General features: G+C 32.2%; 1 protein-coding gene across 1 annotated transcript in view; it reads right to left on the minus strand.

Annotated features, from left to right (window-relative positions):
• Positions 1-24,401, minus strand: part of TRHDE (thyrotropin releasing hormone degrading enzyme) — a 406,810-nt gene that overhangs the window by 168,629 nt on the left and 213,780 nt on the right. The window contains exon 6 of the mRNA XM_003927810.4: positions 4,040-4,177. Coding sequence (XP_003927859.2) covers positions 4,040-4,177 — 138 coding nt within the window. The remainder of the gene's footprint in view (positions 1-4,039; positions 4,178-24,401) is intronic.

The raw sequence follows: 24,401 nt of genomic DNA on the forward strand, positions 1-24,401 counted from the left end.
AGAATTTGAATTCAAAGTAGGTAGAAAAAGGAAATATTGATTAGAAAGGAAATCTATGAGGCCGGGCGCGGTGGCTCAAGCCTGTAATCCCAGCACTTTGGGAGGCCGAGGCGGGTGGATCACGAGGTCGAGAGATCGAGACCATCCTGGTCAACATGGTGAAACCCCGTCTCTATTAAAATACAAAAAAATTAGCTGGGCATGGTGGCTCGTGCCTGTAATTCCAGCTACTCAGGAGGCTGAGGCAGGAGAATTACCTGAACCCAGGAGGCGGAGGTTGCGGTGAGCCGAGATCGCGCCATTGCACTCCAGCCTGGGTAACAAGAGCAAAACTCCGTCTCAAAAAAAAAAAAAAAAAAAAAAAGAAAGGAAATCTATGAAACAGAAAACAAGAGAGAAAATCAATTACAAGAAAAGGTTATTTTTGAGATCAATAAAATTTATAAAGCTTCAGCTAGACAAATCAGGGAAAAGGGAATAATACACAAATTACCATTACCTGGAATGAAAGAGGTTATATGATTACAAATGCTATAGTTGTTAAAGGGATAATAAAGGAATAGATCCTGTAAAACTTTATGCCAATAAATTAAACATTTTAGATGAAATGGGCAAAGTCCTTGAGAAAGAAATAAACTACCAATGCCCACATTAAAATAAATAGACAATTCACCATATATTAACAAAATTAAATTATTAGTGAAAACCTTCAAGGAAGAATATTTCAGGTCCCTGCTGTTGTACTGGTAAATCTAACAAACGTCCAAAAAAGACAACAGAAATTTTAAACAAATTCTCCAAGAAAGCTGAAAAAGATAATAGTTTCCATTATATGATGCTATTAGTATAGTGACAACAAGGTGAAAGACATTACAAAAAAGAAAACTACACATTAATATCCTTCATGAGCACAGATGCAAAATTTCTAAACATGTTTTTAGCAAATTAAATCTAACAATTTATTTTTAAAAAGTTTTTTATATTATGAATAGATGGTATTTGTCTCAGCAAAGCAGGTCTAACATTTAAAAAATCATCATTTACCACATTAACAAATATATATATATGGATAGATAGCTAGAGAGAGAGAGAGAGAGAGAGAGAGAGAGAGACAGAGAGAAAAATATATAGATATATAAACGTCTTTATAGATGTTGGAGAAAAGCATTGAGTCAAAATATATTTCTGATTAAAACTTTTAGCAATGTAGAAATAACATGTAACATCTTCAACCTGATAAAAGGTATTTATAAATATTTAGAGACATCATACCTAATGGATAAAGACTGAAGGTATTGCTTTTAAAATTAGGAAGAGCATAAAAGTTTGCTCTCACCACTTCTATTTAACATTGTACCACATAAATATGAAAAAATGAATTGTATTCTATGTATGGCAACACAAAAATTAGAAATAAAATTTTAAAATAATACTATTCATAATAGTCTAGAAATGTGAAATACTTAGAGATAAATCTGAAAAACATAATATGAAAAATGTATTCACTGAAAACTAAATTCTTGATAGAAATAAAGAGTACCTAAAGGAAGGGAGAGGCATACTGTATTCATGCATCAGTCAATATTGCGAAGATGTCAACTCTCCCAAATTGTTTTATAAACACAATACACATATCCTGCAATTCCAGTATAAGTCTTGTAGAAGTTTACAAAGTCATTCTTAAATTCATACACAAAAGACCAAAGAAACTTAAAAAAAAAAGAACAAAGAGGACTAACAGGACCTTATTTCAGAATTTACTGTAAAGCTACAGTGATTAAGACTGTGTAGTACTAGAAATGAGAGAGACAAATATATCAATAGAACAGAATAAAATAGCCAGAAATAGACCCACACATATATAGTTTACTGATCTTCAGTAAATATGCAAAGACAATGTAGTGGAGAAATATATAGACTTTTCAAGAAATGGCTTTTAAACAATATGAAGAAAGGAAGGACGGAAGGAAGGAAGGAAAGAAGGAAGAAAGGAAGAAAAGAAGGAAGGAGAAAGAAATGAAAAGAGAAAAGAAAGAAGGAACAGAGGAAGGAAGGGAAAAGAGTACAAAAGAAAAGAAGGAATACATGAAAGGAGAAAAAAAAGGAAAAAAATTGATCCAGACCTCACATCAGTACAGAAGTTAACTCAAAATTGATCATAAATCTAAATATAAAACTAAAATATTTCTAGAATTAAAAACAAAAGAAAAAACATGACCTTAAGCTATCAAAATATTTCTTAGCTATAATAACAATAGCTCTACTAGTTCAAAAAATAAATAGTAAAGTAGATTTTATTAAAATTAAAACCTTTGGCTTTTAGAAAGACATTGCTGTGAAGCTAAAACATAGACTGCAACTTGGAAAAAAATACTTGCAAGTCATAGCAAGTCATATATCTAATAAAGAACTTGTATTTAGAATACAGAAAAGAAACTTCAAAACTCAATAATAAAACAAACAATAAAAATTCTAAAAATGGCAAAGAATTTAAACTGACCCTTCACCAAGAAAGACATATAAGGAGAAATAAGCACATGAAAAAAAGTTTATATAATTAGTCATTAGAGAAATACAATTTAAACTATAATGAGGTACCATTAGAACACCTGAAATTAAAAGACTTAACTCATTTTTGACAAAGAAGCCAAGAAATATGTATTTCGTGGTTCTGTACTTCCACTTATTTTTATAAAACATCAGAACAACACCCTTTTTGAGCCAATACAATTAGCCAGTGACTTGAAAAGAGATTTTCTCTTAATACAATCTGGATCTTTACATATTATAGCATAATATGCAGAACTAATTACTAATCATTGAGATAGTCATAACCTGAGTGCAAAACCAAATATCTAAATTACCATACCGAGGACTACTAATGAATCAGTTTCATCTTCAGTTATTAAATACAAATATCTTTTGTATAAAAATAACATTAGTCATTGTTTTTAAAACACTTAAAACATTATTAAGTCAATAAAAAAGTACATAGAAGCCGGGTGCAGTGGCTCACACCCTGTAATCCCAGCACTTTGTGAGGCCGAAGTGGGTGGATCACGAGGTCAAGAGATCAAGACTATCCTGCTAACATGGTGAAACCCCATCTCTGCTAAAAATACAAAAATTAGCTGGATATGGTGGTGTGTGCCTATAGCCCCAGCTACTCTGGAGGCTGAGGCGGGAGAATCACTTGAACCCAGGAGACAGAGGTTGCAGAGAGCTGAGATCACACCACTGCACTCCAGCCTGGCAACAGAGCAAGACTCCGTCTCATAAGAAAAAAAAGTACATAGAAATTCCACCATATGTAGTTTAAGTTACACTAAAGATGACAGCAGACTTTGACCCTATTTTAACTCTATTAAGTGGCTAGTGAGTGTGAAATACTGAGAGGCATATCATTATGTTAAAATTAGAACAACTAAAAGATATGGATATAAAGAAAAATCCTAATCCAAGTAACTGGGAAAAATTCATATTTTACCTTATTTTTATATCTAGTCATTGGCTCAAAATTATTTGTTTCCATTCAGTCTAGTCGTTCTAAAATTTCATTTGTTATGCTTATTCAGAAAACATGTTTAAATTTCAAATCTGTTTTAAATAATGTTTATAAAATGCATGTATGATGTCATTACCTATATCCATTTGCATTGCGCCATCAAAATAAATTACTATGTAAGGGCATTGGTGAAAAATAGTTTGTCACTATATGGGTCAACTCTCTTATTAATAATAATAATAACTGACATATAACACCATTTGTAGAGCAATTTCATATTGAGTCTCCAAATATTTATTCATTAATATTTACAATATTTCTATGCATTATTTGGCAAACATTAATCTCCATTTTACCAACTTTTAAAGCAAAGACGTAGCTCATAAAATGATATGAACCTAGTGACTCTATGTTTTGTAACTTACAGTCTATGTCTATCTGCCCAGAAGAAAAGAAATATATACATCTAACATGAATTAGTTTAGCTATCATAGTAGTGAAATATCTAATTGGCACTTTGTTCTTTATTCCCACCTTTTTATATGCAATCCAGTCAAACACCCTGTCAATATCTGTTGCCTGTAGCACTTCCTGTGACACTGGATGGGAACTGGCCAAACCGTCCAGCAGCATCACTTCATGCAGAACATCGGTCAGAAACCTCTGTTTTTCCTGCAATACAGTAGACAGGGCAATATCATAGGTGATTCATGTTTAGAGAGAATGTGTATCATGACATGAACATAACATGTATCACTTAATTACTGATGTTCATCAGACTTACATGGCATGACTCATCTCTAAAGAGAACCCAGTAAAAAATGAGGATCTTAATTTACTCTAAAACCGAGGTGGTTGACTTGAGCACAACATGAAATAAAATCAATGGACTACATTGGTTCCTAAATACTTAAAAAGACTGGACTCTGTGTTTTAACAGTGGCTAAAGCAAATTTGAACAATGGGCAGGCAATAGTAACGATGATAAGATGCAGGCTTATTTGTGCATGTTACAGGGTAAACACTGTAACTCCAGTCCCAAATCTTTTAGATAAGTTCAGTATAACTTATCTGTTATTCGTAACATGGATTTCTAGTACCATTTGAACAGCACTTTCTTTTTTTCCCTGTCCTTCCCTCCTTTCCTGCCCTTTTCACACTTTCACACAACACACACACACACACACACACACACACACACACACATTTTTTTTTCTGAAAAATTTCAAGAGACCACAACAAGTAATAAAAGGCATTCTTCACATCAAGCTAAAATATTGGTGGATGTACTTGTGAATTCAAAATAGTGGAGATAAAGTGGAGATCCATAGGTATTAATAATCTATTACTATGAAGTGAAAACAGAAAAACCATGAGACTTCAGTTCTCTGCCTGTTGAGACATTAGTATTTGCTCTGCTAAAAGCTGCTTTGCTATGTTAAAAAAATACACTATGAAAAAAAAAATACTTCTCTTTTTTTATTCTTGAAAATTTGCTTTAAAGAAACAGCTAGGGTTTCATTAATAGAAATGCTGGCAGCTAGTAGTCCTCCTGGCCTCCTGCCTTCATTGAAGGAGGAGAGTAAGAAAAAAGAAACTGCAAAATATAACAAGGATTAAAGAGCCCCTAGATAGTTGTGACCTGAGGAGTATCATTACAGAGATTAAGACTCCAATGCTTAAATTGCTCTAGCTAATTCTGAACTCACTCCTGGAGTCTCCTAGATTTGAGCCCAGCAGATAAACAGCATGTTATTTCTGAGTGAGTCATAATTTCAAACTGAGAGTACACCAATCCTGGATATAAGGAAATGGAAATGGAGAAAATATACGCCAAGAAAAGAATTGTTAACTGGACATCTAAGCGTGTGTGGTAATTTAAATCTGATTTTAAAAAAGGATTTTTTTTCATCCTCATTTGCTCAATAATTTAGTATGTTTAATTGATAATTTATTTAGACATCCAACTGTAATACTGTGAGGTTTATTTTCTAATAGGTTATGTTTTATAGTCTACGGTCCATATATTTAACTTCTTCAATCCTCTCTTGCTCTAAGAGTTTCACAGCAATGGTCTTTGCTCTATCCAAGAGGACTATATGTAACCACTGAATCAAATCACACTTTGATTCCCAGAGTAATGTTCCCGACCCTAAGACGCCACATATGAAAAGTTCAAATTTAGACTGAATTAAGTGAATTAAGTGACAAATACTACATAATACTGTATTTCTTCTCAAACTAATTTTCTAGAGAGTAGAATTAAACCTTATGCTTTAGAATTTTAAGATTAATAAGAGTAGTATTCACATTGTTCATTTAAGTCCACTAAAAAGCAGTAAGATCTCAGAAAAATAGCCTAGACTTACAGAATAAGAAAAAATTAAGTATCAATTTCAAAAGACACAATTTAATATTACTTTTAAGCAGATATACAATCTTGTTATTCATTCAATTTAAAAATGTAGATGAAAACTATCTGATATTAGAACTAATGGAAGAAATTATGAAATTATAATTACTCTTCAACTTGACCAATGAACACTTCTATTTATAAGAAATACCAACTGAAGATGTGATTCCATTCTGAAGATAAAATAATATCTAGCCATTTAAAAAGCAATTACCTCCTCTATTACAAATCATTTAAGCACCTGATCTAAAACAACCAGGTAAAGTGAACTTAAAATAATGTTTTATTTAAATCTTCATCTTAATATTTAATAACAATAAATATCGATCAATATTAAAATTTACTAAACATACCTTGGTTTGCTAGAGTTGTAATTTTTTTAAATGGTATAAAGTAAATGGTTATGTAACTTTAAAAATAAAATCTAAAGTAAATTCCAAATAGGAAACTTTTCTGTTAAAAGAAATATGAATTATATATTATATATTGCCTCATGCTTCTGGAGAAAAACAAAAACAAACCTTGCCTAGTCAGTGGAATTTCAATAAGCAGTGTTTAAGTTTTGTAGTGTTAAATCATTAGCAAAAGATTCATGTGTCTATCTTGTTGGAGAGAATTATATTATGTAATTGAAAAAAACAAAAGGCTTATGTGCATAAATGGGTTAAGAAAGAGGGGAAACAAAAAGCCTGGCCGGATAACACTTACAAAGCCCAGAACTTTTTTTCCTCCTCTTTAAATTGAGGAGCAAAAAAGAAAATTCTAGCCAGAGGCAAACTCAATTTAACAGACTTGCAGAGTTTCCAGCAGAAAAGGTGCTAATTTTGTATAAAGACCTGTGTCACTATAAAATAAGAAATGATCTCTGCCTGTCAGCCCTGGCAGGGGCTCTCGTCATCATCAAAATCAACAACATCACCAAGATTAAGTATTGGTTAATTGCCTACTGTTTACCTGAAATTATTAAAGCTTAAAAATGAAGTTAAAGAAATCCTAACTTTAATGTGAGATAAAAGATAAAACAAAATAGTTGTCCATAGGGAATGAAATAATCGTTTTATCTTACAGGCTGAATATGCTAAAGTGGTTTTGAGAAAAGCAATACTGAGATGCTTAGGCTCTGTGTCCCCACTCAGATCTCACCTGGAATTACCATAATCCCCATGAGTCAAGGCAGCGACAGGTGGAGATAATTGAATCATGGGGTCTATTTCCCGAATACTGTTCTCCAGATAGTAAGTAAGTCTCATGAGATCTGATGATTTTATAAATGGAAATTCCCCTGCCAAGCTCTCATTCACCTTCTGCCATGATTGTGAGGTCTCTCCAGCCACGTGGAACTGTAAGTCAATTAAACCTCTGTCCTTCATAAATTACCCAGTCTCACATATGTGTCTATTAGTGGCATGAGAACAGACTAATACAAATACTGTAAAACAGAATGATTCATAGAATGTTTACTGGAAGAAATACAATTTGATCTATCTCTTGAAGGAAATTCAAAGTTTGGTGTATGGGTGTGTGCGTGGGAGGTATGTACACATGCGTGTGGAAATAATGTATTTGTGGTGAATATTCAATAGGTAGTTATCATTTTACATCATATTTTAAGGTCACCATGTTAAGTTATCTAACACTTTGAAAAAGCAGCACAGTAAGACAAAATGGAGAACTTTAAAATCTGTTTAAAAGAAGTTCAGTGTCAGAAGTAACCACAAATTCCACCACTTTAATATAGATACTAGAGTGGTTGAATATGTGTCCACATTTAATAGTTAAATAATATCAAATATATCATTGTGTGTTCAACTATTTTCAAAAATCTATTGCATTTGAATTTTTGGAGAAGAGTACAAAGGCATTTCAGAAAGTAAGGAAAACGTGAGTAAATGCAGAGTTGAGAATGAACATTATATAAAATAATGCTGCCATTATTTTATGTATTCATTCATTCATTTAGAAAATAAATATTAAATTTTTAATTTATATTAAATTTATATTAAATCTGGCACTCTATGCCAGATACTGTGCAGCATCTGAAGAATGAATATATAAGCAAAACCCAGTCCCTAACCTTAAATAAGTCAAGAGTAGAACAAAAAAATACAGATAAACAGCAAACTGTAATATAATATGATGGATGCTATAAAACACAGAGGATGAAATGATTGATTAGTTCAGAAAAGGCTTTATAGAGGAGGTGACATTAAAGTGCGTTGTTGAAGGATGAGCATTTACTCAGATAAATGGGGAAACAACTAAAAAAAAGGGCAAATATGGCAGAGGAAACATGAAAAAAAGAGACTGCATTCTCAATTATCAGGTTCAAGTTTGGTCTTAATAAATAGGCAACAGCAGGCATAACAACATAATAAAGGTAGTGGCTTAGGAAAATTAACTTATCTGCAGTACACAGGATTATTTGATGCATGTAAAAAGGAGACAGGAAGTGGGATGTAGTGATGATGTATTAGAACAAGCTGTTGCCGAAGTACTGCTGGATCTGAGATATTTTCAGTGAAGAAAATTCAATCACTGTGATACTTGGATGCCTTCTTTCCCTTAGTTGATGAAGGAGAGAAAATACTCAGAGATAACTACATGGTTCTTAGACTTGGTGAAACTTATACAAAAATGTGGGAGGAACTATTGACAGAACTGGAGAAGCGAAAAAAAGTTTGGTTTGGAGGGTATGCTAAAAAAATCAGTTTTAGACGTTTTCCAAGGAAAATTAAGGTTAATTTCTAAAAGTATATGTGCTACAGGCAACTGAAAGTAAAAGCCTGGGTCTAAGATAAGACGCAAATGCTAAAAATCTTTTGATAATAAATAGTAGTCTATATAGAAATATAAGTGAAATATCACAAAGTATTCACTCTCTTAAAATTTATTACAATATTAGCATTTCATATACTGACATTCAGTAGCATCTGTGAAGAGAATTATTAATAGTTCTTATCACAGCATTAGATAACCCTGAGAAATTATATTTCTTAATGTCTTCTAATGGCTTCTGACTGAACATGTCAAAGTCTGAGGGTTTAAAAGAGAATATGGCTGGTGTAGCCACAGTCACTGGTGATGGATGGGAAAATAGGAAATAAGTGTAAGAATATTGGCATGTTCCTATAAAAAAGCTGACTAATTTTAAGACCAATACAAGGCAGATATTTTGACTTTGTCACCAAGGAAAACAAACAAGCAAACAAACAAAAGTAGACCAACCGATTACAGAATAATCTCAGTCAAGATCAAAGAAAGTTAGGCACATCAAACCAGAGACAAGGAAGATAAGAGCCAAGACTGAACCAATTCAATTTTTTGTGAGGTATTCATAGGCATGGAAAAAGCAGAAGAAAATTTCTCAAAGCAGACATTGGTTACATCAGAGCAGCTACAAATACTCAATTTTCTAGAGGACAGATCTGAACATAAATGGCTTTTCTGGTATTCCTAGGATAAAAGGCAGACACACTGCAGTCCCCAGACTGGATATCTGCCATTCACTACTTGTATGACCTTGAGCAAGTTACTCAAACTTTTTAGACCTCAGCATCCTCAGTTGTAAACATATGTGGTTGTGAATATTAAATAAGATAATTAGTTCTACAAATATTTATTAAGCACCTGCTATATCCCAGATGGTATGCCTGGTTCTGGGGACAGAAAGATAAAAAGACGTAAATCCTACATGCAAAGACTATAAAAGTAGGACAGAGAAAGATGAAAACAAATGTTAAGACACAACCTGCTATATGTAAAAATAGAAGTAGGTTCAGAATGTAGTGTGACTACACTGAAAAGTCTGTTATGTATCCTGCCTGAGTCAGGGAAGAGTTTGAATTGAATATTTAAGGCTGATTTGAGTTTTCTAGGCAGAATGGAAGAAAAGGGCATTCTTGACAGAAAAGAATATGTGGGAAAAGTCATGGAGACCTGAAATACCATGGTTTGTTTGGTGGACTACAGAGTTTTGCATGGCCAAAGTCAGAGTATAACACAGTAAATTACTAGTAAAGAGAAAAGGAAGAGAGATAAGGAAATCATCATGATTTCTCCATGTCTGGTCAGAAAGCTAGGGTTAGAAAGTTACATCATGAGGGCCGCATTTAGAGATATAACTGAATTATCTCTGAATATCTCTGAACAGTGGGAAAGTGGACTAGAGTGATAAGCAACTGGAAACAGAGAAACAGTATAATATTGCATGATTGTACATAAATAGCACACAATATGTGATTTATCTTGTGATCAAAACACATTGCACCAATTTTTTCTCTAAAAGCTCAATTTTATATCTAATGGTGATCAACTAATGTATTTACTTTAAAATCTGTAATGCATACATTAAGTATAGATATAAACATAAATGTAGGCAGACATATAATGTATGTAGATGCAAACATGATATCCAAATACAGTTATTTCATTTTTCATTATTTTAATGTGTTTATGTAATGTCCTGTTCTAGATTTTTACTGTTTACAGTATCTGGATGTAATTTCTTAAATACAGATAAAGGAACTTTTTTAGTCCTTGTAATCAAACCAATAGAATGTCTGACTAAAATTATAATGTTTGAACAATGCAATCTAATTCCACATATGTTTACTGACTCCCTCATCTATAGGAGGTCCTGTGTTAGAAGCGAAGGAGACATAATTGAGACACAATTTTACCTTCAAGCAACTCCATTATGGTATGAAAGATAGATACATGTACAGCCCATTAATGCCATGTAATGGGTACAGCATTATTAATAATATAAAATACTGTGGGATTAGAAAGTAGAGAGAATGTTATGAGTAAAAATGCTTTCAGTGTCTAAGACCATGTTGATTCAAATTTACTTGATCTATCATAAAGAGAACAAATAAGATATATCATTTATGTTTTACTTCTCTGGAAATCCATATTACAACATGATAAAGACATTAAAGAGTCCCTAGGTTAAACAAAATATCACATGAATTATTACTAAACTGAACTTCTTACTTATACAAGGCTAGAATGAAGGACAGACGTATAATTAGCATTTCACAGTTGGTGTTTTTCGTTCTCGTTTTTCATTACCTATTCAAATCATGACAAAGGTTAAAGCAGAGAAATGTGATCAAGAGTTCAAAAACAGTAAATATATTGGGGGAAAATATCCATCAGATTTACTCTATGTAAAATAGTATCCCTGTAACTTTGCAATTATCATCTTTTGTGAGCATATATCACAATGCCATATTTGTGAAAATTAGAAATTATGTAGTCTTGAAGTTTCCTATAACATTGAAAGAAATTTATTTTGTAAATTTTATATTGTCATCCAACTTTTTTATAGAGTTCTATAATTTCCAAAAGTATTTTAACTTTCACCAGTTGAAAGTTAGCTAGGTTTACTAGTGAAAAAAATATCATCAGTTAGTTAACTAGTAAATAATTTAGGCACAGCTAAATCATACTGATAGAGAAAGTAAAAGCTAGTAAAAATAAATGTTGCTTCCATATAGCCATGCACTTTAAAAATTAACCTTTCAAAATCTCATGTGTAAAATATACTTCTCCATGATGTTAATAATTATTTTCACTTGCAGCTTGTTAAAACAGTTCTTTTATACTAAAGCCAATATTGTGTAAACACATTTATATACAGAAGGTATTTTTGAAAAATAATTTTAAAAACAATCACCACTAATGCTTACAATGAAATAAGCACTCTACTGAAAAGTTTACTTCTTTATTTGTTTGCAAAACCTTTTATGGAAAGTGGTACATGATCACAAGACTCCAGCCATATCTCTTGCTGATATAACATTATTCTGTGTTTGACACAAGCATTACAAGTAACTGAAATAATGTGTTTCATATGTTATTTCTTTCAACCATCAACTATGTTTCATTCAATGCCAAGCCACAAAATCTCTAAAATGCCTTAATCAGTGCACAAACTAAAAAAGCGATTATATTTGTATAAGAATGTATCAGATGATTTTTGTGCCTCTTATTATCTGAGATAACCCTCTGCAGAGTTTTTATGAGCTGCTATACTCTCAAACATGATGAACACAGAGCAAGTGGGTTAAATCGTGGGGTCTGTTCCGTCAGCTGCCTCGTGTTTTGTTTTTTAACATCCAAGCTTAGTGCGTCATGTCTCATTTTATCCAAGATGTGATGCAGCTAACGGAAAATGCTAAGATAGAACACAAAATGAACTTAATTATATACAACCAAATTCTTATTCTTCTGCAGACTTACTCAAGAACCTTAAAAATATAGCAATATTGATATAACAGAACTTATCAATCAGTCACTCACGTTTTCATTAATTATGATAATCCTGGGTCTTATGAAACAATTGTGAATGTGCTTCAAGTAATGTCAATCACAGTAATAATTATGAACAGGTTGTCTAATTACATAGCTCATTCTGATTCTAGCAGCCCAAAAAAAATGCTGCAAATAATCTCCATATGCCATGTGCTTTCATATAACCCTTTAAAATATGCATATCATTTAGCTTTCATTTATTTTTTATTTCTTTTTTGTTGCTTAAACTATGAATTGTGATTATAAAATATTCTTTTTAATAAACATTATTGTATAAATTTAAGGTATACAGCATATCATGGGATATACATAGATAGTAAAATGGTTACTATAGTGAAGCAAATTAACATATCCATCATCTCAGTTACCTATTTTTTTGTTTGTTTGTTTTGGGGCAAGAGCAGCTAAAATCTACTCATTTAGCATGAATCACAGACACAGTATTATTTTATTATTTATAGACCTCATGTTGTATCTTAGATCTCTAGACTTGCTCATCCTACATAACTTTTAATTTGTATCCTCTGAACTACATCTTCCCATTTTTTGGACCACCTCTCCACCTATACCAACTGCTTTCTTCTCTGTCTCTATATATTTGAGGTTTTTTTTTTTTTTTTTTTTTTTTTTAGGATTCCACATATAGGTGAAATCATGCAAAATTGTTCTTTCTGTGTCTGGTTTATTCACTTAGCATAATTTGTTCCAGGCTCACCCATGGTATGGCAAATGGCACTATTTTGTTCTTTTGAACAAAATGTGTGTGTGTGTGTGTGTGCGCGCGCGCGTGCAGATACACAAAACTTCCTCACTGACAAACACGTTGTTTCCATATCCTGGTTATTGTGAATAATGCTTCCATGAACATTGGAGTACATACATCTTTACACGACGGTGATTTCATTTCCTTTGTGTATATATGCAGAAGAGAGATTGCTGGGTCATGCAGTAGTTCTATTATAATCACTGATGAAACTTCCATACTGTTTCCCATAATAGCTGTATATTCCTACCAGGTATACAAGACTTTCCTTTTCCCCACAACTTTTCCAACATTGGTTATCTTTTAACATTTTGATAACAGTCATCCTAGCAGGTATAAAGTGGTATCTCATAATGATTTTGACCTGAATTTCTCTGATGATTAATGATGTTGAGCATTTGTTCATTTATCTGCGGGCTATTTTTATGTCTCTTTTGGAGACATGTCTATTCTGGTCTTTTGCTCATTTTTCAATTATTTCTTTTTCCACTATTAAGTTGTATATGTTCTTTATATCTTTTAGACATGAATGCCTTATCAGATAGATGGTTTGCAAACATTTTCCCATTCCACAGACTGCCATTTTATTTCATTGCTTCCTTTGCTGTACAGAGGCTTTTTAGTTTGATGTCATCCCATTTATTTACGTCCTTTTGAAGCCTGAGGTTTTGGTGTATCACACCAAGTTATCATTGTTAATACCCATGTCCAAGAGTTTTTCCCCTATGTGTTCATCTAAAAGTGTTATAGTTCCAGGTCTTACATTTAGATCTTATCTATTTTTAGTTGATATCTATGGATGGTGTAAGACAAGAGCCTCATTTTATTCTTTGACATATGGAAATCTAGCATTCTCAGCACCATGTAATAAAGATACAATCTTTTTCTCATTGTGTCTTCTTGGTGCCATTGTCAAAAGTTAGCAGAGCATATATATTTGGATTTATTTCTGGACTCTCTATTCTTTTCCACTGTTCTATGTGTCTAATTTAATGCCAGTACCACCCTCTTCTGATCACTATATCCTTCCAATATATTTTAAATCAAGAAGTGTGATGTCTCCAGCTTTGTTCTTTTTGCTCAAGATTGCCTGGGCTATTCAGGGTTTTTAATGTTTCCATATAAATTTTAGAATTGTTTTCTTTTTTTCTGTGAAAAATGCCCTTGGGATTTTGAGAGGAATTATGTTGAATCTGTACATTGCTTTAGGTAATATAGACATTTTAACATATTAATTCTTTCCATCCATGAGCATGTGATTTATTTCCATTTATTTTTATCTCCCTTTTTATTTCTGAGATATCTGTTCATATTTCTTCACTTTATTTTTTAATATTTTTGTTTGAGTCTTCTCTCTTTTTTTAAATTAGGCTAGTTAAAAGCTTGATTTTGTTTTTTTGTTTTTTTAAAAAAAATGCTCTTAGTCCTATTGATTTTTCTGTTTTTTTTTTTTTCTGTTCTCTATTTGATTCACTTTTGCTCTGATTTTTATTATTTCTTTCCTTCCACTAATTTAAGCTTTAGTATGTTCTTCTTTTCCTAGTCCCTCAAAGTATAATGTTAGATAATTTATTTTGGAGCTTGATTCTTTTTCAGTGTAGGCATTTATTGCTATAAAATGCTCTCATAGAACTTCTTTTGCTGCCTCTCATAGAGTTTCACATGTTGTATTTTCATTGTCATTTGTCTCAGCACATATTTTTTGTTTCCTTCAATTTCTTATTTGACCCATTGGTTGTTCAGGAGCATGTTGTTTAATTTCTACATATTTGTGAATTTTTCACAATTCTCTTTGTTATTTCTAGTTTCATACCATTGTGGTTTGAAATGATGCTACGTATTTGTCATCTTAAGTTTTCTCAGACTTGTTTTGTGGCCTTACATATGGTCTATTCTGAACAATGTTCCATGTGTTCTAGAGAAGAATGTACATTCAGCTGCTGATGGATAAAAGTTCTATATATGTTTACTGGGTTCATTTGGGCAAAAATGCAACTCAAGTACAATATTCCCTTATTGATTTTATTTTGGACTGATCTATCCATTGTTGAAAGTGAGGTATTGAAGTCCCCCACTATTACTGTATTTCTATTTATTTATCCGTTCATGTCCATTAATGCATGCTTTACTTTATTTAGGTGTTCCAGTGTTAGGTACATACATATTTATAACATTTATATTCTCTTGATGATTTAACCCCTTTCTCATTTAATATTAACTATCTTTGCCTCTTTTGATTGTGATTTGAAGTTTGTTTTATTAGATATAAGTATAGCCCCCCTGCTTTCTTTTGGTTACAATTTGCATGGCATCTTTCACTCTCATCCTGTGTGTCTCCTTGAAGCTTAAGTGAATCTCTTGTAGGCTGCACCTAGTTGGATCTTGTTTTATCATACAGCCAACCACTCTATGTCTTTTTACTTAAAAATTTAAGCATTTACAGTCAAGGTTATTATGGATAGGTTACTATTGCCATTATATCCTTTGTTTTCTTGTTGTTTTATATCTCCTTTGCTCCTATCTTCCTTTCTTATTATCTGCTTTTGTGATTTGATAATATTCTGTAATTCCGAACTTTGATTCCTTCCTAATTATTGCTGTGTATCTGCTGTCATATTTTGGTTTTGTGGTTGTCAAGAGGCTTACGTAAAACATCTTATAGTTGTAATCAACTGTTTTAAGCTGATAACAACTTAACTTCTGTTGCATACAAAAACTCGGAACTTTTACCATCTCTGTCCACAATTTATGTTTTTGGTGCCACAATTTACATCTTTTTATATTGTGTGTTCCTGAACAACTTATTGTAGCTTTAGTTATTTTTATACTTTTAACCTTCATACAAAAGATATACTGGATTTATACACCACCATCACTGTATTGGAGTGTTCTCCAATATTCTATAATACAGTCTCCAATACACTGTAATACAGTGTATGGATCTGACAATACATTTACCTCTACCAGTTGTTTTATACTTTCATACATATTGATGACAGTAATTACCATTCTTTAATTTCCATATGAAGAACTTTTTTAAGCATTTCTTATAAGTAGACTGGTAATATATTCCTTTAGCTTTTGCTTGTCTAAGAAGTACTTTATTCCTCCTTAGTTTCTGAAGGACAAAATTGCTGGGTATAGTATTTTTGTCTACAAAGGTTTTTGTTTTTTGTTTTTTGTTTTTTGTTTTTTTTTCCAGTACTGGCCTGCAAGATAACTGCTGAGAAATACACTGATAATCTAATGGAGACCTACTCATGTGTGACTGTGCTTTTCTCTTGCTGGTTTAAAATTTTCTCTTTGTCTTTCACTATTGATAGTATGATCAAAATGTGCCATGGAAAACAACTCTTTGAGTTGCCTCTGTTTGGGGACTGTCTGGGGACTTTTGACCACATCACATCCAAGACTTATGAATGTTCAGCAATTATTTCAGTAAGGCTTCTCTTTATTTTCTGTCTCTTTTCTTTCTGAAAATTGTGCAATGTAAATATTTTTTCACTTAATGGTGTCCTATAAATCTCATTGACTATCTACACAATTTTTAATTTTTTAAAAAATATTCTGACAAACATTTCAAAAGACCTATCTCCTAGATTCCTTCTTCTGTTCATTCTAGTCTGCTGCTGAAGCTCTTCAGTGTATTTTTTATTTCACTGACTGAATTCTACAGCTCCATAAATTTGATTTGGTTCTTTTAAATGAATTATAGCTCTTATTGAACTCCTTACTCAGATAATAAATTGTTTTCCTGATTTCATTGTCTGTTATAACTTTCTAGGAGGTAATACCTTCTTCACCTTTTAGGGAATCTTAAGTCTACTTTGGCAGTAAGAATATTTTCCTCCATGCTAATTTTTTTTTAACAATCTGATAGGCCATTTCAATAAAATAAAATTGGCTCATCTTTTTTCATACTTACCTGTTCATTTTCTGCATTAATCACAAGGAGTCTCCAATATTTTGCAGACATATAAAAGAATTAAGGCATTTTAATTTTTGATTAATAAAATGTAATTCAGAGGATTTTTAAAGTATACTGACTAATTTTCTTAACAGATTCTCTTTCTGTTTAAATTTCTAATGGAAACTTTCTCATATAATTCAGGTCTGAAAGAATTCCAAGATGAGTCAATCGACTCCCAAAAGTTATTAACATGGTGATAAATTTATGTTATTTTAATTTACAAAATAAATAGCCATTCAACTGATCTTAATTCTGTAACAAAATTGTTATTAATTCTTATTAATTGATCAATGATTTTATAAATTAGCACATTTTTATACTTTACTTTGAATGTGATATGAATTGTCAATCTATCAAATAACCTACTGTGATAAAAACTTGTACTTATCAGATAATAGAAGTCTTTATATTTCTAGTGAAAATAAAAAGCATCTTTTTTGAAATTTGAAAATTTTGATAACACATAGCAAACAACTCTAGAACCTATGGAGTATGAAGAGCCCAGAAATTTAATCAATTAGGAATGTATCATCTAAAACTGCATTTCAGAGTAAGCTATTAAAATATTTATAAACTGATTGTATAATTAGTAGAGAAAAGCTTTACTCTTTAGAATGTAAAATTTGAACTTGCAAAACATTAATAAAGCATAAAAATGTTATATATAATTACCCTGCAAGTAATACTGTTACACTTAAGTGTAATAACAATAATATTGATTTTAAAATGATAGTAAGAATATAAACTCCTTTAATTCTTAAAACTAGTCTGTGATATAAACAACCCAGAATTTCATACATACGTCAAATATGAATAAACAGGATCACACAGGTAGTAAGTAGCAGAGAGCCAAAAATTTAATACATGGGATAGGTAGAAAAAAGGAATTGAATTTAAGTCTAGCTAACTGTAAAGTAGCATCACTCTGACTCTAATAAAGACAATCTAACTAGACTGGTAAAATAGGTCTGTAAGACTTAGAGGGCATTGTTGTTCCATACTTAGTTGAGTGTTTCCCATCCCTAACTGAGAAACTAGCACCAAAAAAAAAAAAAAAAAAAAAAAAAAAAAAAGTCTGTGTGTGTGGGGTGGGAGGGATCCAGTAAGTGTTTATTAATTTTTTTAAAGAAAAGAACAAGTCAATGCAGATTAAACCTCAGAAATATTTGGTCAGTAAGGAGCCCAAATATTCCAGCAAAATACTTAGCAATAGATAAAAAATATTATCTTGTTGTAGGAAGCCAAATTATTTTTCAGCCTGGTAAGTGCTATGTCCTGCCACCTCTCTAAAGAAGCCAACAATTTCAAGAAAAGTGCCCTGTTTTAAAACTAGGGCAATAAATTTGTTTATAGAGTTTTTTAGTTTTTAATTAGTCATCACCAAGAGTGTTTCATGATTCAGGTGCTTCAAATTGGACCAGTCATGCAAATAGGAACAGAATATAACTAATGCCAAATTTTCCTCTGAAGGGGCAATTGATCTAAACTTGTCTTTATTCAAGACATTTATAAAATAAACCACATTTTGATGAAAATATTCCACCATACTACTACCACTGTCACTACCATCAAAAGAACAGAAATTTGCTTTTTAAGTGACCTATCTTGCAAGCAAAGCTGTGATGTTTAGGGAAAGAAGCAAGACTCAAAAGCATGACTTATCAGAGCAGAAACATACTGAAAATCTAAATGAAATGGCCATTGTAACTAGGTAAATCAGAAAAAACATTACAGAATACGTTTGAGCCATGTAATATAAAAAGAATAATAGGTAGCTAAATGTTCTGATTGTTCCATGATTTGGCTAATTCTCTGAAACTTACCATGTGTAATTTTATTTTTCAAATATACCTAAGAATGTGAACAATCTGATTGAGGTGATGGCTCTGCATTTTTCAGCTGCTCTGTAAATGAAACTACTTCTGACAGAGGTATGATTGGTCAGCTAAGAGCCAAAAAAAAAAAATCCTACATTTATCCACATTGACTAACTGAAGCCACCAAGCAAAAGATAAATACAATGTACACAACAAACTGACAGATAGCAATTCCATATTAATATTATCATGAGGCTTATTCCATGGAAATTAGCACAATGAATGGCTCATTTTAGGTGCTTGATAATTCTCTGACTGAAATAAATCGAATGAAGGAAATATATTAATGAAGGGAATAAAAAATGTGGCAGCAGTACATCAAACTAATTTATATAAAACTATTCAGCTAGTATACCACCAACAGCACTTAAGAAGGACCTCACTGAACTATAAATAAAATCTGGAGAAGAAAAAAATAAAATGATTAAGGGAATTCATTGGACACAGGTGTTTTTGAAGTGAGTGCTAAGGGGAGAAAAGCATTCCCATGTATCTTCACCTTTAATGACGCATATGACACAAACTGACGAAAATAAGACTGTAATCAGTGGAATTGTATTTCATCAATTCTAGGAAAAGCCCAAAAGCTAAAGACATAACAATTTTCAAAGGGAGCTCACTCAAGTTTGTGAATGGTATACACACAGAATTTATTCAGCTCAGTGTCAAAACATGTTCTACCAAAAATCTTTTTTGAATTCATGGTTAAGAAGAGCTGCCTGAATGGCAGAACTGAGCAGTGATCTAGCCAATATGATACTCTTCAGACCCAGAATAAAAAAGACAACAGAGAAATTGTGCATTCTCCAGATGCTGGCAGGTCTTACTCTATTTCACAGTGAATTAATATACGTAAAGTGTTTAGTGCTACAAAGTAAATGCTACATGAGTCTTTACTAAAACTGTTAAAGGAGTAACTGAGGCAAAATCTTCACCACCTCAAATTATCCTTTTTTTTTAGCATTCTCTTTACAGGAGGCTGTTTTCTGTTTTTATTATTATTATTATTACATCACCTGAACTCACTACTTTCATTTCTGGCATCCTTGTCTAGTAATATCTTGAACAGTATTAAAATAACCTTGATGAAAGTAAAAAACAAAAGTCCCATAAAGTGTTATGGACTGAGACAATCACTCCTTGCTTAGAAATTAGTTGTATTCTAATGTCTTTTAAAACACATAGCTGTCTGGTTAAGGATGATTAGTAATCAGAAAATCAATAAATTTTTCCTTGGTTGCCCTCCGAGTCCCCAGCTTTTAGTTTTGGCTGTGTTCACGTTAGAGGTTTTGCAGGGCAAATTCTTTTTTACTTGAGAAAATCTTACTAATATCAGATGTTGAACATTAATGTATTAAAAAAGAATAACATTTTTATGAGGAGTGGTGAGAAGGATAGATAAAATAGAGGTTGAATATGCTATGGCCACTAGTATATATTTGAGAATAACAATGTCTAAGAAAACATTTTATCATTTTGGTACAATTTTTGGCATTATCAATTTTTCTGGTTTATCAAGTGGTGTCTGACAGTTTTTAGCAAGCTGGAATATTCTTCTTACAAACTGTTCTTACCTGAAAAGAGAATGAATAAGTTGATTTTCCCTGCAGTTTTTCTGGATATGAGAAAGGATGGCCTTGCATTATTGTTAGCCTCCAGATTTAGTAAGTATTTTCTTCTTAGAAATAATGCTGTAAAGTTATTGGAAACTCCTACAAAAATGTAAAAGGACCTTGACACCATGAAAATCCTAAAACAGTGCTTAGAAGAAATACTTTATTCCATAGGGAGTGTTCTTTATCTTATATCTCCAGGTTTAAAGCATATAAAACCTGAAACAATCTTTCCAAGCAAAATGACTTGGCTTTAAAAATCTCATCCTTTAAAAACATGCATATTTTTTAAAATTTTCAGCTTTGTTTTAAATTTTAGAAATTCATATAGGAAAGAATGTGAGGTAATGTGACTAAAAAAAAAAACCTTCCAGATGCTTACCTGAGTAGACAAAAATATATGTGACTATACGGTGATTATACATGAATACTAATGAATTATGCCTGTTTTATGTTCCTTTTCTAAAGGCATCTTACTTAGTAAAAGCTGGTCTTCCATTTGAAGCAATGAAAGAAAACAGTTTACATTTCCTGAAATGTAACACACCTTTATAACACTGAGGTTCTTCAAAAGCTTCTATTTCCCAAGCAACTGTGAATCCAAAGTCTTGATTTTTATAAAAGATCACAAGTGCAAACAAAATGAAAATATGTATATATTATATATTCTTCAGTTGTAGTATTATACTCAAAAACATATTTGTGCTACACAATTTCTAAATCAGTTAATATACTTGACCAATTAACAAAGATTGTCCAGTCTTATTCATTCATCTTTCTAACAGATGTTTTTTAACATGGGTACTAATGTTACAATAAGACATTTTCTAAAATGCACAGAATTAGTCCTAAAATGAGAAAAAAATATATAAATACAAGTTGTTATTGCATTGGCATCAGTGAGAGCTAGTTTAACCTTTCAGTGTAACAGGTATAGCTCTTAGTTTAACTGTTTTGTTTTTGTTTTTGCTAAAAAGTATTAATATCTCTTCAGTTTCCACTGGTTAGATTCCAGTGTCAGGACTGCTTAACTCTGATGTTCTTTTTGGATTATCTGAATATGTACAGCCTAACAGTTCTAGTCTAATCCTCAATGCATGGTGCATGTGCACATTAGGATTCCTCAAACGTACACAGAGTACAACGACAGCACAGGAGGTACTTTGCTTTAATGGCATTAGCTGCTGCTCTCATTGCTGCTCTTATATCCTCTTTGTAGTTTCTTTGTCTTTGCTATAGGCCCATTATCCACCAAGGCCAAAATCTGCTCTAACTGCTAATGCTAGGAGAAAAGTAAACCTTTATCCCATAACAGGGAGCTGCAGGTCCCCAGTTCCTCTTAAATGGGAAAAATGTTTCTATTCTTTAAAAGGAAGTTTATATTTTCAGTAAGGAGAAAACTTTGCTTGCAGAGCAAATCGGCTATTTTTCAGTTAGCCAATGATTTGTTCAACTTCTGTTGAGTAAAAGAAAATAGCTTTAAAAAGGCAGGAGGGAACGGAGAAAGGAAAATGCAGTCAGAGAAGAGGTTCGTTTTAAAGACTAGGATTCCATCAGACCCAAGCAAGCATACTTTGCACTTTCCTTATGGTCTCTCAATGTAAATATCACTTGTAAACAATGGAACAGGATCAAAAAGACCAAAAGCCCTTTGGCCCAGCCCTAAGAAGCCTTTAAATTTCTCACATTCACTAGGTACCAGTCATTTGAGAATAAAATACCAATAAATTAAAACAATTGGATCACTTTCTAGTTTACTACTTTGGAGGAATTATTTTGCAGACTAAAATTTAGTTGCGTTAATAATTATCTTTATGCCCAGGTATGTGTCCTTACAAAAATTAAGAGAAAATTTCCAATCTCCTGACATTATCAAAGTATAACTACAATGTTTTTGGTGTGTGAAGCTCTTTACCTTCCCAGTTTCTTTAATGAAAGAACACATACTCATGTTTAATAATTTTAATTATAGAAGCACTTTCTTGTAATGCTACATTCAGGAACCTGAAGGAGTCACCAAGAATATAAACTACACAAATTACAATGAAACCTATGCAATATGCACAGAGGATATGACTTGACCGGCATTAGCACCAGATCTTTAAAATAAGGAGTTCTTCACTGCAGTATTTTACTATGTAACTTTTTGCTGTATTAAAATTATGCTATCATAAACTTTTTTCAAATTAAAATGATCAAGAGTTGAAGAGCAGTAACTGCATGTGTTACTCCTTCTTTTCATCTGTTTTCAGGAAACACAATAAAATTTAATATGATTGTCATCAGTGGCATACTGTAACTTGATCCGTCCAATAATGTTGTCACTAACAGCCAACTTTGATAAAATAACATCAAGCAAAAAGACTACTCATAACATGAATCCTCTTTGAAATGTGTCTTTAGTGCTATGCTGGGGATGTCGTTTCTAATGATTTGACACTTCTATTTGATGAATGAAACATTATCTAAGGCTTATGTACCTATGGAATAGTCCACATTGCCAGTATAGATAAGAATTGATTTGGTGAGACTGAATCTAGCTGCCAAGTTTGTTTTGTATGTATAAATTATTGGTATAAACCTAGGAAGGAAAAATGGTTTGCTAGGGTTGGAAATGTTAGAGTATCTCTATGTAAAATCAATGTACTTTCCTAATAGAGCATTCATTTTCCCAGGTCCGTGACGTCTACTCACATTTGTATCGTGGTTCATACACTTCAAAGACCTCATAAGTTATTTTGTCTTCAAAAAAATTATGTGAACTTACTAAGTCAGTATAATTCTCCCATTTTTCAAATGATAAGGGTGAGTTAGAAAGGGGAAATGCCTTTCTTGGAATCTGAGCTTCTTATTTCCTATCTATTCCCCTGACTTATATCATAATGCCTGTAAAACCCCATATCTATAAAATGATAAATTAATTAGTTTGCTAGAGAACAAAATTATCACAAAAATTTATATTGTGATAATTTTATTCTATTTAGTATTCCTCATGTAAGAACTGGTTACTTCTGTATTATGAACTGGCTCTGAAAACAAACATACATACAACTAAGATTTTACTAACAGTTAAGCAAAGTATATTGGCCTAAGTCAGAACAAGGGCTTCCTTAACAATACTATATAATTCTGGGTTTCTTTATTGCTAGTCAATGGAGGGTAGATTGCCATAGTGTCTCTCTAGCAGATAAAATTGTTTTTCAGCATTTGAGACTTGATGCCTAAAAATGAACAGCACTGTTTCTGAGACTAATGACAAAAGAGGTCAACTTCCTGAATTTCTTTACTCCTGACATAAGCCTGAATTCTGTTTTGTTTTGTTTTGTTTGTTTTTTTTTATTACAGGCTCAGGTCTAATGAAGCCTCAGCCATGCAGTCACAGGCATAGCACAATAATATGAGTTACTGCTGACACAGCCATCACTCTTGTTCTTTTGAGTATTTCTTTCACTCTTTTGCTGATGCCATTGTGAAAATTAGTGCTGGCACAGGCTTCAAGTCATTTAATATCCTCTCTTATTTATGTGGCTATCCTATTCTTAAAATTTTGTTTGTAAAGAAGGTATTAATGATATATGGGGGGCAATTTCATTATAGAGTTTATTTCTATGGGTTTCTGGATTTTGCATATTGAGGTATTCCGCAAACTAAAAAGCAAAAGTAATCAAATATCAGAAAGCATTTTAAACCTGTATAACCTAAACTTAAAAATACATCATTACTTGTAATTCCAGCACTTTGGGAGGCTGTAGCAAGTGAATCACTTGGGGCCAGGTGTTCAAGAGCATCCTGGCCAATATGGTAAAATGCCGTCTATACCGAAAATACAAAAATTAGCCAGATGTGGTGGCTTACACCTGTAATCCCAGCTACTTGGAAGGCTGGACACGAGAATCACTTGAACCTGGGAGGCAGAAGTTGCAGTGAGTAGAGATTGTGCCA

The sequence above is a fragment of the Saimiri boliviensis genome, chromosome 7, assembly GCF_048565385.1.
Source record: "Saimiri boliviensis isolate mSaiBol1 chromosome 7, mSaiBol1.pri, whole genome shotgun sequence".
NCBI lineage: Eukaryota > Metazoa > Chordata > Mammalia > Primates > Cebidae > Saimiri > Saimiri boliviensis.